This window comes from Gossypium arboreum, chromosome 10, assembly GCF_025698485.1.
Source record: "Gossypium arboreum isolate Shixiya-1 chromosome 10, ASM2569848v2, whole genome shotgun sequence".
Lineage (NCBI taxonomy): Eukaryota > Viridiplantae > Streptophyta > Magnoliopsida > Malvales > Malvaceae > Gossypium > Gossypium arboreum.
Genome location: NC_069079.1, coordinates 19,678,041 through 19,695,172, shown reverse-complemented (window position 1 = coordinate 19,695,172; position 17,132 = coordinate 19,678,041). Strand labels below are relative to the sequence as shown.

The 17,132-nt window shown below is 30.5% G+C and overlaps 1 protein-coding gene, 3 non-coding genes and 1 pseudogene across 5 annotated transcripts; all 5 read right to left on the bottom strand.

Moving 5' to 3' along the window:
• Window positions 1-2,202: 2,202 nt before the first annotated feature.
• Window positions 2,203-6,477, bottom strand: LOC108487995 (oxygen-evolving enhancer protein 1, chloroplastic-like; annotated as a pseudogene).
• On the bottom strand, window positions 4,643-4,727 carry LOC128282912 (small nucleolar RNA SNOR75). The gene has a single exon (XR_008273262.1). It is a non-coding gene; the product is annotated as a small nucleolar RNA SNOR75 (small nucleolar RNA).
• A 3,514-nt stretch (window positions 6,478-9,991) lies between the features above and the next one.
• On the bottom strand, window positions 9,992-15,719 carry LOC108488348 (wall-associated receptor kinase-like 14). 2 transcript variants are annotated; one of them, XR_001871735.2, is made up of 4 exons: window positions 14,536-15,719; window positions 12,595-12,669; window positions 11,083-12,402; window positions 9,992-10,993 (listed from the first exon to the last, which is right to left on the bottom strand). XR_001871735.2 is itself a non-coding variant. In XM_017792634.2 (4 exons), the coding sequence occupies exons 2-4, from the start codon at window positions 15,311-15,313 to the stop codon at window positions 11,174-11,176; spliced, it is 2,082 nt and encodes a 693-aa protein (XP_017648123.1). In that variant the 5' UTR covers window positions 15,314-15,320; window positions 15,602-15,706; the 3' UTR covers window positions 9,992-11,173. The 2 variants fall into 2 exon arrangements, 1 of the variants encoding a protein (XP_017648123.1); XM_017792634.2 differs by having other exon boundaries at window positions 9,992-12,402; window positions 14,536-15,320; window positions 15,602-15,706.
• On the bottom strand, window positions 10,154-10,225 carry LOC128282883 (small nucleolar RNA Z105). The gene has a single exon (XR_008273234.1). It is a non-coding gene; the product is annotated as a small nucleolar RNA Z105 (small nucleolar RNA).
• LOC128282911 (small nucleolar RNA SNOR75) lies at window positions 10,297-10,381 on the bottom strand. Its single transcript, XR_008273261.1, has one exon. It is a non-coding gene; the product is annotated as a small nucleolar RNA SNOR75 (small nucleolar RNA).
• Window positions 15,720-17,132: the final 1,413 nt, after the last annotated feature.

Here is a 17,132-nt window from a genome sequence, read left to right as displayed (position 1 = left end):
GTAACAATAGTGAAAATAATAAATATAATAATAAATATAATAATATATAAAATAATACTATATATATATAAAAGTATATATATACACATATAATAAAATTTATACTAATATTAATAACAAATATAATAGGGATAAAAATAGATATAATAATATGTATATAACGTGGTATTAAGAATATGTGTATAATATAGTATTTAAATATGTATACATAATATATATATAATAATAATATTAAAAAACTATAAATATATACAAATATATATATATAAGTATTAATTGAAACTAAAAAATAATACTAATAATAGTAAAAGTATACTAATAATAATAATAACGATAATAGTAAATATAATAATAAATAATATTAAAAATAAAAAATGGTAAAAATAATATAAAAACCAAATTAAATCTGGAAAAAGGATTAAATTCGAAACAAAAATAAAGTTTTGGGGCCAATTTAAAAAGAAATAAAGGGAAAGGGATTAAATTACATGTGCGAAAAATAGTACAGGGACCAATGATGCAATAAATCCATTCGGCCTAAAACGCACAGCAGTAGAGGGACCGAATTACAAAGCACAACAAATTTCAGGTCAAAATTTAAAACAACTAAAACTTAATTGCATAATAAAAAAAAAACGGAGGGGCTAAATGCGCAAATAGCCCCTCCAATGAAAACACGCAGATCCTAAAGTTGGAGCGGGTAAGGTCGCGGGTCAGCCATGAGTTAAGGCTCAAAATGACGTCGTTTTGGGGTTAAAAGGCAGCCCCAAAAAGACGTCGTTTTGGGAGGCTATCTAAGGAAAAATTTTGAAAAAAAAATCATTTCCAGCTTGTTTTAAAAAATTTTTTTCCTTTCCCCCTTTTGTTTTCTCTCTGCAGGTATGCACTCCGGCGAAGACTCCGTCCGGTCACCGCCACGGTGGCCGAAAAATTTAAAAGGTATTTATTTTTTTTTACGAAAATTTTCCGATTCTTTAGTTTTCTATCTTTTTTTATTTTTTTGATATATTTTTCTTATACATGTATATATATGAGGAAGTAGATTCGAAAATAAAACAAAAATAAAAACTAAAATCACCTTAGGCCTTGGATTATGATATTGGTGTTTTGGTTGCTTGTCTTGGTGCTATTCTCGTGCTATAATATTGCTAGAGTTGCTGTTTTTTTTGTTCCTAAAAAAGGAAATCGAATGCCTTTTTATTTCTTCCCATTGCCCAAAAAAATCCCCCACAAATAATTTTTGTTTGGCTTTTTATAGCCATTTTACATCAATTTTTTATTAATTGCTGTCTTTTCTTCTCTAGTTTTGCAGGTGCAAGTGGCGGTGAAGCAGGTGGCGGTGGGTGGTGGTGGCAAACCTAGGTGCGGCGCACCTAGGTGTTAGGGGGCTAGGATTTCTGATTTCTGAAAATAAGTTGTGGGCTGATGTTAGTGGGTTAGGGTTTGTTTAATTTGGGCTGGTAGTTTAGGTTTGGGATATGTTAATTGGGTTTGGGTTTAATGGGTCTTAAAAGGGGGTTTGGATAATTGGGTTTGATGTATGTTGGGCCAAAAGTGTAAACGGGCCAAAATTGGCTTACAACACAAGATGTTTAACCAAGATTTGTATTTAATTTAGTTTTTATTTCAAATGAAATATTGATAAATGTTAAGAGTTTTAGGTATAAATCAAAGGTTAAGTACTTATTTGAATGGAGTCAAAGATTAAGTACTTATTCAAATATGGAAAAAAAAAAAAAAAAAAAGAGGGCTTGTTTTCGGTTCCATCATCCATGTATTGTTTGTGAAGAAAGAAAATCAATGATTTGGCAAATTTTCACACGGAACTTTGATCACTTTCACAAGTTTGTTCTTCAACTCTAGTCATTACTTGATAAAAGATGACTACAAGTTTAGTAATTTGGTGAGCAACCCACTCCGTTTTGGTATATGAAGCAAGGGGATAGAATCTATACTTAGCTATGAAGCACGGACACTTACGACATAAGGGTAGTATTCAAATATTGAACAAGTCTCCGACGAGGATATGAATATAAAGATGTGTATGTGTTTAATAATTTGGCGAGTAATCCAATTTTGGAATTGGGGCTGCTTAGCTATGGAGCAGGAATACTTGTATTAAGAGTGTCAAAAGTGTTGGACATATGTTCAATATAGACACGATTTTTACATGGTAAAAATACTTGTCGGACATGCAAAGGCAGGTCGAACAACATTATTAATACAAAAGATAATGATCTCAGTGTGCTTATCATTGGATTAAAAGAAATTTTAGCAACATGCGGCCTTAAATTACAAAGAATAATCACTCTATGAGTCAAGTTGAGCATACCAGATACCAGTGATCTTCACATCCTTAGGAGTCTTGGCACCCAAGTCAGTGTCAGATGGCTGAAGGCTCTCAAACACACCGATCACTTCACCAGTCTCAGGCTTGCTTTTCGTAACACTCAATGTGATTTTCCCCGATGAACTGGCAGCACTCTTGTTGTTTTACTTGGCCAATTCTTCCTCATCGCCTCTTCCACCAGCAGGCAAGGCCACTGCATTGTCGTAACCAGTCGAACCACCTTTTCCTTTCGGGTCCAAGAAAGATGAACCACGGTAAGACAATACGAGGAAGTCTCCACCAAAGCTCTCGGTTTTGCCTGATGCAACCAATTGCTTGATGGTGAAAAGGAATAGCACACGTTCGCCGCCAGGGAGCTGGACTGTTAACAGCAGCATAATCGATTCCACCTTTCTCCTAGATTTTGACTGTGCCATCAGGAGATACTTTAAACTTAGCTTTTATTAACTGACATTAATCTTAACTCAATTTTTTGTGAAAGTTGGACTGGATGATATATAACGCCCAATATGTTTTATATAATATATTAATCAAATCAAGTAAATAATAGAATGTGTTTTTTTTTTTAATTAATATTTGTTATTATATTTTTATTTTAATGTCAGCATGAATATCCTTTATTATCATGTTTTCACATTTTATTATTTATTTCTCTTGATTTAAACTTCTTTCTATTAAAAATAAACTATGTTTTTTTTCACATTTTGTACTTAAATAGTTTTTGGTCAACAATATTATTTTCTTTATGAGGTTGATATCTTTTATTAGCTAAAAGAGTTAATTTTTTTAAAAATAAACAATTTAAAAATAATTTATATCAAAACTAATTTTTAAACTAGTCAAACCACAAATTTTAATTAAATCCATCAAATTAATTATTAAAAAATCATAAAATAAAAATAAAACACCTTGATTCAACAACCCGGTTGGACCAACAAATTTAATTAGATTTTGAAAAGACTAATCTTTTAAAGTACTTAAATCAGTATCTAAATTATTATTCAAGTAAAAGAACAACACTATCACACAAATTATACTTAACGATGCCATACATTGAGCGTTGAGATTGGTCAATAGACATATGCTGAGATTCTAAGCCCTAATTTAACATGACTTTTAAAATGAAATAAAAAGCTTTTTAACTTTTTAAAAATGTTGTTACACAAAAATGAATTTGGTACCAATAAAGGCTTTTTTAAAATTTTTAAAAAATAATACATTAAATGAATATATTTTGCATTGATATTTTTTTCTTGTGTCAAGCAAAGCCCTGTAAACCCCAGTGACACTAAATCTATTGACTATTATAAAAAAAATTATAAAACAATATTAATTAAATTATAAAAATGAAATAAAAATTAAATAATATTACAAAAAATGAAACTAATCTTTACTATTTGCATTTAGTCAGAGATATATTTACCATAGAGACAAATTAATTGTCAAACTATTGTTAATATGAACAAATTTCTTAGAAAATATAAAAAAATTAATAATCCAAACAAAATAAAAATATAGAGAGAAATTTATATAATTAATAAAATTTGATGTGAAAAAATAGATTGAGGGTTACTTTTTCATTTTCCTAATGGTTAAATTTTAAATAATCATTGGAGGTAACCGTTAAAAGAAAACACAGCTAAAAACACGTTAGCACTTTTTAGTAAAAAAAATTCTTTGTCAGCACACTTCTACCAAATACAAAGAAAAAAAACACTGACATAAAAATATTTTTCTGAATTATCTTCTGAAAATACGTCCCTATTAGCACATTTTTTAATTTTCAGCCTAAACTTGTTATTTTTAAAAACGATCAATTTTTGTAAATAATTTCAGAAATAGGCCTCTGTTATTGAGACAAAAACACTTTTTTTTTTTTTAATCAAAATCAATAACAAGAAAATTTAACTTCTACTCAACAATATTTTTTAATCTAAAAACCAAAACTACTTGTTACAAATTACAATGAATTAAAAAACTAACCCAATTAATTATATTTATCCTCGAAAATGTTAATTTAAACTTATTAAACATTTAATAAGTAGATGAAAAATTACACACCCTAAAGTAGATCAAAGGTAAGACAAAGATTCACAGGTAATCCTCATCAAACCTTTCTGTTTCTTTATAAAAAATCTTTACCCAATATAAAACCATTGTACTGGCATTCGGAATGAGTAGGAGGTGATTGATCATCACAAAAGGTCAGATTTTTTGTTACTTCTTCTTCATTATGCCTCGCACAAAAAAACGATCATTTTTTTAATTTAAAAAAAAAAAAAGAATATGGATTTCTCTCAGACAAATGCCTCGATTTGTCGTCACGATTTGAAAGAATGGAAGTCGGACTCGTCATCGTATTCCATCATCACCGAGAAACCCTTTCTATTCCACCACTTGCAATCTTTCATGGTTAAAAATAATAAAAACAAGAGGAAGGGAGGGAGAAGCCTATTTCGTTTCAAATTCTTGAGGAAAAGAACAAGGCTTTGACATGGAAGCCGTCCTGGATTTATTATATAGGAGAGAAGTGATTTAGGGTTAGGGTTTCCACTTCTTTAAAGTTTTTCATAACCATTGGGCTTATTTCTTGCCCTGTTGTAGGCTGTGAGGCACTGGGCCAATCCAGATTTTTTTTAAAAAGAAAAATATATGTTGTTAGTTGTTGTAGTTTGACAAAATTTGAGATTTATTGTGTGTATTTGAAATAAAAATAAAAAATTAAATCCTGCGACTGTTTTGAGTTAAACACCATAGTCTAAGCATTAAAATTGCAAGTAATTTGGCATGTTGATTAAACTTGTGTTATATGATGTTGATTAAACCTTTTAAAAATTATTTTACTAAAATAAAATAATAATATTAATCCAAATTTTAAATCACATTAAGTTTTTCAATATTGACGTTTGTAACAAATCAAAGCGTGATACATAAATTAAAATAAATAGAATTCAGCAGCCCAACCCAGTATGAGTTCAACAATCATCTTTTGATGTCGATTTTAACTTAAATTATTTTAATTTTTTATTTAAAATATATTTAGTGTTCAGAATTTAACACTTTTTTCAATATAAAATTTATGTTTTTTTTTGTCTAAAGTGGTACACGTATTTGGTAAATGTTATGTATTTTAGTACTTGAATGTACTAGTATTAACTTTTTAATGTTTAATTTAGATTCTAAGTAAATTTGATTATAGTTTATAACTAATATTATTATATTTGAATCTTTCATGATTTTGTTAATAGATTAAATTTAGTGTTAATTTTAAATTTATTTAATTTATCAAATACAATCCCATTGAAGTGTTTTAATTCAAAATTTAGGGTCAATTTGATAAAACTTAATTCCTAATATTATTAATTAATTATGAATTTTCATCAAATCAACTCTAAAACTTAAATTAAACATTAAATTTGAGCTTATATGAAATGAAATTATCTTAATAATAAAATTTTAAATTATTCGTTTGATTAAGATGCATGACATTTTTAAATAACATTTAGATTTTTCATTTTTAACACATAAGAATTTTCATATAACTTTTGTTAGGGTGGCATGTCATATATCTTCTTTATGAGAAATTTGGGCAAAAATTTGTTTAAAATTTTAATTTTAGAGTTGATGATGTCAATGTTGTTGCTGGAGCAATATGATATCATATATGAATAGGTTTTTTTTTTTTTTTTTGTACAAAATTAGTTAATTGTACAAGTTCTCTTAAGCTTTTTGTGCTAGAAAATGTAATTTACTTGTAAGAAAATGAAATGTAGATTTTATCTACTAATTAAAAAAACACTTACTTTATAATAATGAATACAAGCTATAGAAACTAAAATACGACAAAACAAGCAACACAACATTTTTTTTTTCTTTGGAATAAAATTTGGTTGGTTGCCTGGTAGTTGATACCATTTTAGTATTGCTCATATCGGCCAAATTGGAATAACCATTCTGGTGCAAAATTTAGTCGGTATTACTTGTACTGGTTGATACAAAAAAATTAAGGGTAAATTATACAAAAAGTCACTCAACTTTAGAATAGCTAATAAAACACTTACCTTAGTTTTATTTGAGTCACTCAACTTTAGAAAAATGACAAAACAATCATTTTTACCATTTTCCATTACAGACGTAACGATAAAGTGATATAGTAGATTACGTATTGCTTGGTGTCATTAATCGTCCAACTGACCGATTAGCACCAATTTAAACAACCCTATCAATAGCAATTTGGGATTTATGCAAAAGAAGAAGAAGAGGATAAACAGCCCTATCAGCACCAATGTAAACCTTTTATTCTTTCTCTCAATCTCAAATTCATTTCCAACCTTAAAATTTTGTAAACACTCTCCACCTCCTCTCTTGCCTCTCTCATTCGCTTATCTTCATAATTTTTTTCCAGATCCCTTTACTTTCCTAGTTCTCTCCTATGTCTTCTCACACAATAACTAAAACTTTCATTCACAGCAAATTCAAATTAAGCAAAACTCTCCCTTTCCCTTTGTGGGGGAAAAAATCTCAAAAAATGTTCATAAAGGTTTTAATCAGTTGGAGAAGTCATAGTCTTCTCGGTATGGGGGATTTAAAGCCTAATGAAACACTCAGTCATGATAGTCTCTTCTCCTCACCTATTTTTGTAAAAATTTCAATAAAAGAAAGATAAATTTTTCTCTTTGTTTTGGGTTTCGAATTAAAATACAAAAAGCAAAACACCAAAAAAAAGCTTTATTTTGATCTTGAATGTGACAGGTTTTTGTGTTTATGCACTGTTAAGAGTTTGGATTTCCTTGTTTTTGTTTGGCCTGGGTTTTTGGTTTTAATCTGTGTGCTCCCCTTTTTCCTTTCTTGTTTGCAGGATTTGGTTCTATGTTCTTTTTTTCTTTTTTAATGTTGAAACTTTTTTCTGATTTCTTTTCCTTTCTGTTTCCATGACTCTCGCTCCCATTTAGTTTTCAGAGATTGAGCAAGAGATTGAATAGTTTCCATTTTCCCTTCTTCTCTATTTCTTTTATTCTTCTTTTTACCCTTAACCAATCATTTTTTTTATTGATAACATGTTAAATTTGCATGATTTTTGTGTTTAAATTGGTTAATTCTTGAACTGATCCCTGTTAAATTAGTGATTTTATGTTTTAATCTTGTCAGGGATTTAATTGGAATGTTATGAGTTAAAAACAAGCAGAAAAGGACTAATTTACAGCACTGTCAACAAAGTGGGGCTGAATAAAAAATGTAAAAATAACCAAGGACTCATCATATTTATTTTAATTTTGTAAAAGCCAAAATTAGAAAAAAAAATCTGATTTTATTTATTAAATTTTAAATATGTATTAGGTGATTAAGCCATATTTAGTAAGTAATATGTATATAAATAGGGCTTTAAGGTAGCTTAGAAAACACACTTGACACGTGATTCATTTGGATTAAATAAGAATTAGTTTATTTTCCTTTCCAAATTCTTACATCAATAGCTATTGCAATTCCATTTTCATTTATTTGTTCTTTGCAAAATTTGTTTAATTGCTTTCTAAGTCCCTTCTTTTCTCAATTCCCACCATTTTCATTCAAATCTACTCCATAGGCAATCAAAGCATGAATAATTTCATGCTTGACTAAATACCAACTTAGTTTTAGACCAATATCCTTTCTAGTCAAGAATCGTGAGATACGTATCCGTACTAAAAATCCTTCCAATCGGTATTTACATTTTTCCTAAGTATCAGGATCGACAACTTATCCATTAAAGTTAACTCAATTTCAAGTCAAAAAGTGCATTGGTTGGAGTCGTGTTTGCGGACAACTGGGGAAACAAGTTGGTCATGCTGTATTCGAATCTCTGAGAATAAATTGAGGAAAAAATGATCGGATTTAAATGACCCATGTGGTTGAGGCTGTTAATTCGAGTTGGGTTCTTTAGAACGCAAGGCTGTCGGAATCTTGAATCGGGAACGTGTGTATCTCGATTAGATAATCGGTAAGGGTTGGTTTGTAGGTCGTATCAAGACTAGCTATGAGAGTAAGAATTGACAGTTAGGATGTTCTTAACTTCTATAATCAGCTTATTGTTTGGAGGTAAAAATTAATTTTCGAAGATCGATTCAAAATCCAGAATCTACCGAGTCTAGGGCTAAGGCTTATTATCTCTTATTACAAAATCCGAATTTAATTTTCAATTTATTTAATTATTTATTTATGTTGTTTCAATTATTTAATATCTAAACATTTTAAAAGTTCTCTGATTTATTTTTTTTACTTTTCAGCAGGTCCATTTGGAGTCGTGGACATGACTATTGTCACGATTATCAAAACGATAGAAATTCTGATCACAAGTTAAACATGAAAGTTAATTATAATACCAATCTCTATGGACTCGACCCTACTACCACTATTTATTATTATCTAGAGTCATTTTGCTTTTAGGAATTATTTTTGGTAGTTTCGACGCCCATCATTGACCCTTTGACTACTTGTCCAACGTGACAAGTTAACTGGCCACATCAGCTAGTTAACTTGTCACATCAGCGATTCCGTTAAGATAGTAACAGAAAATGTTAATTAGTGATTGATTTGTCACTTTTTAATAACATTAGTGACTGTTTTGTCATTTAAAGTTTAGTGACTGAAATGAAATCAAAGTGATTGTTTTGTTAGTTACCTTAAAGTTGAGTGATTATTGGTGTAATTTACCCAAAATTAATTTTAAAATATATTATAAATTTAAAATTAAACTTTTATTATTTAACTTGAATTTATTGAATTATGAATTGTTAGATACATAGTATGAGTTGATCTAATTGTTTAATTTATGTAATAATTTTTTACTTGTTTATTTTGAGTTTGTTTAACATTGTATTTATGAAGTTTATTAAACAACATTTTATATAATTAATGAGTTTTTTTAAATTGTATACTCTATTATTTGTTTGACTTGTTTTAAACATTTTTGAATTAAAATTTTTTCATAAATTGGTACTTAAATTTGCTTTTTCTTTTTATCTTGATGTTTTTTTTATTACAAGTGATATCAAAAATACTTTTTTTTCGAATTATACTTTCACTGGTGAAGTTTATTTAAAACAAATTTATACTCAACTATGTTTTTTCTTCACTTTTTTTATAATATATATGAAAATCAGTGGTTGAATTAGACACTAATTTTTTAATTTAATTAAATAAATTATAAAAAATTCATAAATATAAAAAAATATTTAAGAATAGAAAAATATGGTTGAACCTGCTTATATTGATTCAATAACTATTTCCTAATTAATACCCAATTGATTTTCTCACTTTAATCAATCAAATTAATTTGATCTTAAAAGCACTAGTGATTTACGTTACTCTTTGGGAAACTTAAAACAAAGTTAATCACAAACATTTTAACTTCTTTTGGAAAAGTAATTTTGAACAAAAGAAGAAGAATTATAAAAATAAAAAGAAAAGGAATGAATAAAAAATATTTTTTAAAGTGAAATTTGGATACCCAAGTAGGTAAATGGATAAAATAATGACTTAAGGTGGGCTTAAATAATAGGATGAAAAAAAAAGAAGACAATTTCTATGTTAAGCCCACCATTAATTGATACACACATCCTCGTCCTCATCCTCAAATTTCAATTAATTCAAAAACTAGCCTAATTAATTTTATTTATCCTTTACAAAATTCTAAGTTTACACACACATTAAAGGTAAAACAGGCAATCCTCTTCAACCATAAATCACTTATCAAACCTTTTCTCTTTCTTTAAAAAAATCTTTACCCAAAATAAAACCATTGTATGAATATTTTTTTAGCGGCATTCAGAATGAGTAGGAGGTGATTGATCATCACAATAAGTCAGATTTTTTGTTACTTCTTCCTCATTATGCCTCGCACCAAAAAAATAATCATTCTTAGTTTTTGGAATTAAAAAAAGAGAGGTAAAAACACAAAGAATATGGATTTCTCTCAGACAAATGCCTCGATTTGTCGTCACGATTTGAAAGAATGGAAATCGGACTCGTCATCGTATTCCATCATCACCGAGAAACCCTTCCTGTTCCACCACTTGCAATCTTTCATGGTTAAAAATAATAAAAACAAGAGGAAGGGAGGGGAGGGGAAACCTATTTCGTTTCAGATTTAAAGAGGAAAAGAATGAGGCTTTGACATGGAAGCGCTTCTGGATTTATTATATCGGCGAGACGTGATTTAGGGTTAGGGTTTCCACTTCCTTATAGTATTTCATAACCATTGGGCTCATTGGCCCAACCCAAGTTCATTAGTGAGAATTTTTTAAAAAAGATTTGACAATATTTTAGATTTAGTCCTTATATTTAAAAATTTTAAAACTTAAGTCCTTCAACTATATTGATTTAAACATCGTATTGTAAGTATTTTTTGTAAAAAATTATTAATTATGTGACGATTTTATCCAATTCAATCGGCTACGTGTATACTTTGACGACTTAATTTCAAACATGGAAAAAAGTTTAATTTCCTCCTCTTTAATATTGAAAAGAAAAAAATAAGAAAATAAGATTTAAGGGTTTTGTAGCCTAAAACATGAAGATCAGAACACTCCCATTCCCCTCTCCCCGGAAAATATGCATTTCAGGATTCTCTTCCCAACTGATCTTTTTAATTGATGACCCATGAATCTGTTTCAACATTTTAGAGAATCAAAGGCTTTGTAAGTATGTCAGAGAATCAAAACTCATATTAATAAAAGCAAAAGTAATCACTTTACCAATTGCTATAAACAACTCCTGGTTTCAACTTTGCTTGCAAGACGGGAAAAAGTATCGATAACAATGATACGGAGCACTACATATGAGGCCTCATTCTCGCTGAGATGCATTACCCAACAAGCTGTTTGTTGAAGGTGAACTTTCTCCACTTAACCAATACTCTTGGACTGAAACAGGGGAACTATGATCTTCTTCCCTTTGCTTCACAACCAATCTCTGGCTTCCCATCTTTGTACTTAAACATTTTTCACTCTCATTATCTGACGATGAATAAGAGGAAGCCGATGGTGACAAGCTGGGAACCCAGGCGCTAAGCCGGATGTGTTCTAGCTCTTCGGCCACTTCCGACATGCTAGGCCTCATGTCACCATGAAAAGCAAGGCATCTAAATGCTAGCTCAGCCACATTATGGATTGATGACATTGTCCAAGCATCCTTGTGTGGGTCAAGAAAAGGATCGATTATCTCATCGATGCAGCCTCTTCCTATCCTATCACTAGCAAGTGCAGCCAAGTTTACCTCGCTATGCTGCCGGGCGAAATCGACCACTTTCAATGCAGTTATTATCTCCACGAGAACAACCCCGAAACTATAAACATCACTTTTATCCGAAAGATGGAAGTACTGATGGTATTGCGGATCGAGATAACCTGGTGTTCCTTGTGGAGCAGTGGAGATGTGGGATGATTCTGTCATCCCCAGCCTTGAAAGGCCAAAATCAGCCACCTTTGATCTATAATTATAATCCAATAGTATGTTGCTAGACTTTATATCTCTATGAAAAATTGGGGGATTCACAGAGTGAAGATAAGCAATAGCTTTGGCTGTTTCAGCAGCAATGGTAAGCCTTACTGTCCATGGAAGTCCTTCACCCCTGTCTCGTTGCAGATGCTGCAATAAAGTTCCATTTGGCATAAATTCATAAACCAGGATCGGTTCGCCTTCCTCAATGCAGCAACCTAAGAGACGAACAAGATTCGGGTGGCTGACCGATGAAAGGAGCTTGATCTCATTCATTACTTGATCAATGCTAGCAGGGTCTCTAAACCTGAACCTTTTTATGGCAACCCAATCAACATTTTGGAGTTTCCCTGAATAAACTGCACCATAGGCTCCAATCCCTAGTCTTTGTTTATCAGAGAAACCATTTGTAGCTTTTTCAATTTCTCTATAGGCATAGAAAGGAACACTAGAATTACCGGCTGCTTCATATATAAGCCGCTTTGCATTCATCCGTTTGTTTATCGAATTAGTTCGCCTTCGAATATAGCAACATAAAAGAGCCACCCCACCCATCAACAAAGCCCCAACCGCAAGCCCTAACAACACAAACACAACGACAGGGTTCATATGTTACTCGAATATGGCGTAAGTATTTGGAAAGCCCTTAAAGGATTTAATCGAAAATCCTTTGTCCAGGTATGTATAGGATACGAATGTCATACATAGAGGCTTACTAACATTGACAGAAACTATAAGAATGATGATAACAGTACTTGTTGCTCGATTACCTCCAATAAGAACAACAACTCTTGTAGTTCCCCCGCATTTGCCAGACATGTATTTTGAAGCATTGCATTTAGAAACTGTTAAATTGTAGCATTCGGAAAAAAAGGAGTTACTGAGTTTATCCAATTACAATTATTGAATATAACCAAAGCAAAAGACCATGCGTTTAAGCATTTCCTATGCTATTGTTCTCACAGTAATTACATCACATTTATGGTATAAACTATATGCTAATATCTATATTACTGTATATAATTGTCTTGATATGAATATTCAATAATTATTTAATTTTTTATCTTCATAGTTAATAAACTGATATTCATAAAAATACGGTCGGACATCGGATAATGTTGTGAATTACTTGAAATGAGTATATGAAACTTGTCTCGAGATCACAAATTTACATGTCAAAATCTAGTTTAAACATAATTAGTATAATATGTCCCCGAGGTCGAGGTCGAAACTAAATTGTAAATAAAAATGTAATTTTATCATTTCAATAGCCTATATATTTATAATTTTTAAATAATTAAATCAAAATTTTATTATTTTTAGGGTCAAAATATAATTTTATTTTTATTAATTTAAAATTTTAAAAGATATAAATGGAAAATTTTCCATTTTAAGGAGTTGCCCTCTAACGACGCTACTGCGTCATGGATTGCACAAATCTAAGTCTGTGACACCAAAAGAATTTATAATTTCTTTTAAAATTTATAAATGATAAATGTTTTCAACCAAAAGTAAATAACATGAATAATAAAATATGAATAAATTTCATTACTTTTTATTACTGGTAAGGCATACACAAATATAATTTTTATTATTTTTAGTAAATATTAGTTCACTACTCCGATTCATTTCCCATAAATATATAATCAATTATATTAGTTAAATTAAATTAAAATTAATTTTATTTATAAAAATACCAATAGGACATGTGACAAAATTTTAAATTAGTTTGTGGAGTTAAAATTTTCACTGCTTATATATCAAATAATTACCCTTGTATTAAATAAAATGACAAATGATTGTGTTAGAGATAAATTATTTTAGATCAAATTATGATTATGGTATTTTGTTATGCTTAAATTTAGATTTTAGTATCTATTCTTTAATTTGATATAATTTGATTACTCTATATAATATCATTGGTTAGTTGAGATAGTTGATATCCTTAATTATTCGATCAAACATTGAGGTTAATTTTTTTTTTAAAAATACCCATTCTGTGTTTTTAGGAGAAATTCAGGTAATTATTTTAATGGATATAACTAAAGATCTTAATTATTTGGGCTAACTAATGTCTTTAATCAAACCATGCCAAATTAAAATATAAATACTAAATCTCAAATGTGAGCATAATAGAGATATAAAATACAACAATTTGATCATTATCTAATAATGACTAGAAAAGAGTCATATTATTAATTAGTCCAAATATAGCACTCTTAATATTTTTAGTAGTTGATACAAATATTTTTAATAACACTTATTCTAATTTATTATGCGAAAATAAATTGTTTTGATAGAAAACTATTTAAAAAAAAAGACTAAAAATTAGTTAGAATAGCTAGAGATGTTGATTAGTTCAATAATCTAATATCGATAATCAAATTATGTTAAATTAAAATATAAAGATTAAATTTTAAATGTAAATATAAAAGAGGGACCTGAACTGAAAATTTACCATTATAGTTATAATAGCAAAAGGAAAATGTAAGTTCCTTCCATGATAGAGATTAAAACACTGAGGAAAACACAATTAAGTTTTATTTATAAAAAGCTTGGATATATTAATAATTTTATAAGAAAAATATATAGCGGAGGATATTGTAATTTTCTTAATAGCAGTAAAGTTATAAAATTTTATCCCCTGTAGAATATTACCAAAAATAATAAATAAGAAGAAAAAAATGATTGACCCGGTTCGGTTGACTTACCTCTCCGGCAGCCATCGCCAGCTCGGAAGCCATCTCCTTCAAACCCGTCTTTGCAAAAGCACTTAAACCCCACCGTCGTATTACCAGTCTTGACAGGCTCATAATTAGCATTTCTATCACAATCAGGCTGCCCCTTCATCCACCATTCCAAGTTAACTCGATCGAGTTCCAAAGAAATCGATGAGTTCCTCGCCGAGTCAACCACAAATGAAGTCGAGGAAAGCACGAAACGGCACTGCGTTCCATTAACTTCCTCGAAACTCAACAACTTCTCACCAGGATTGCCGGCGAAGCAACTTATGTTGCCGCCCTTAGAAACACAAGGGTTGAGATTGAATGATGGTTCTAAAAACTTGGGCCTTATTTCACATGGAGCTTCTATGGGTTTCGAACAGCTTTGTAGCAGAAGATTGTTGGAAGTTGAAACGGCGTAGTTTTCTCCGAACAAAGCATTGATCGAAGAAACCTGTCGGTCGCATTTGGTGGGAAGGCCGACGATGATGTATGTGGAAGTCACGTTGAGGACATGAAAGCCTCCGATCCTAACACCGCTTCGGGTGCATCTGAGTCGGATGGGGCAACCCGATGAGAATCCGAATGGATACGGCAAGGGTGTTGTGAAATTGTTGGTTACGCAAGAGCCATGGCACTTATTCTTCTCTGAATGAACAGATTTTGCTCGGGAGCTAAGAAAAAGAACTATTACTGTTATTGAAAGCCATAATTTTGCTGGACACAATATCATTTGGTTTCTCCAAGAAGAAAACAGAGCAACCATCAGCTACCTAAAGACGAAGAAGAAGATAAGCAAAAGAAACAAGAATTAAGGGAAAAAAAACAGAGCTTGATTAAAAGAAACAGAGTAGAAAGACGTAAATATAGGGTAACTGGAAAAATTTTAAGTAGAATTGAGAAAACAGAGTAATCAAAGGCGTTGGGGAGGCATCGAATCTCAATAAATGCGACATAGAAAGAAAGGTCAATGCATTGGTTAACTGGGGAAGGAACATGTTTATAAGAATTTCTTAATGGGTTTGGATTAGTTGAGAATATTTATGAGCTTTACCGCAGAATTCTTTTTCTTGTTCTTGCTGTTCTTCAATGGTTGCAGGCATCCTTAGACTCGGCTCTTTTCATGTTTTTATTTTTTATTTTTATTTTTAAATTTGGGATTGAATAGATAGATTCCTACTCATTTATTTGAATAAAGTTATTAATAAAATATACAATAAATTGAACTTTACAAATTTTAATTGAATAAATGTATCATAAAATTTGATCGTGGAATACAAGTTGCAAGTTTTTTTTTTTTTTTATAAATAATTTGAGAATATATCTATCTATAAATGTGCAGTGTTGTGGTCTGGAACACACGTGGAAGAAGAGATTTTGGTATGTCGTAAAAAAAAATTATGTAATAAATAAATACGTTAAATATTGTATAATAATCAAATCAACGTTTTGATTAATTTATAACATAGTAAATTACACCATCAGTTACTTAATTTTGGAGTAGTTGGCAAAATAGTTACTCAAATTTCAATTCAAACACTCAATTTTTAAAAAATAACAAAATAATCACTACTGATCATTTTCCGTCATAGATGTAACAGAACTATCATTTTTCCATTACAAACTTAACAGAGCTACCATTTTCCATCCTCTGTCACTACTCTCCCATCCCTCTCCCTCTTCCCCACCCTCCCTCCCTCCCGCTACTCTGAATCTCTCTCCCTCTCCCCCTTTTCCCCACCATCCTTCCTCCTACTCTGATTCTTCCCTTTTTTTTTTTTCCATTTTACCACCTTCTGAATATGTTTGGAACACACGTTTTTAGTATAATCCTTTTTTATTTCCTGCCCTTTCGTTTTGTTGTTTTGTCATCAGGGATCATATAAATCTCGGTGATCTCCTATTTGCCTTCAAATTACTGGTTTTTAAGAAAGCTAATTAATATAACATCCCTACTGCTTTTGGTTCAACCTCGTAACAATTGAAGCTCTGTTAGAGATGAACATGACGAAGGTAATGCAGAGCTTAGCTTTAGCTATGATTTTATAGTTTGTCTATAAACCAAAAGATGAGCCTAAATTAACTATTGTGCAACAACCAGGGCTTAAGTTGTCTATAAACCAATTCATATGTTGCAATATAAGACCAACCCTCGTAGACTGGACTTGTTGTGCATAGAAACATTCAGAGATATATCAAAAGCATCACAAATTAGAAAAGAACAAATGCAACTCAAAAACATTACTTTCAGCAATAAAATTCCGTACTTATGATTTAAAACCATCAAGCAACAACCTTGGAATCAAATCCTTAAAACATACCAACAAAACTCACTTGTATCTATCTATCTATCTATCTATCTATCTATCTATCTATCTATCTCTATATATGATGATCAAATCGAAAGGATGAGCCAAATTGACCCACTGTAAAACTCTTTTTGTCAAAACCATATCAGTCACCCTTTTTCCTAAAAGAGCATCTCTCGGTGAGCCTAGCTTTACCTCCTGTAGGCCGGCAAAGAATAGTCTGGCAATTGCCACATACCACTACAGTTTGAGAGTAGCTAAACACAATTATTTTGT

Coding starts and splice junctions, on each gene's coding strand:
- LOC108488348 (XM_017792634.2), bottom strand. CDS start 15,313: ATGGTTGCTCTGTTTTCTTCTTGGAGAAACCAAATGATATTGTGTCCA. Junction 12,670..14,535: donor TGGCGATGGCTGCCGGAGAG/GTAAGTCAACCG, acceptor ACAATTTAACAG/TTTCTAAATGCAATGCTTCA. Junction 12,403..12,594: donor AGTTGTTGTTCTTATTGGAG/GTAATCGAGCAA, acceptor TTGTGTTGTTAG/GGCTTGCGGTTGGGGCTTTG.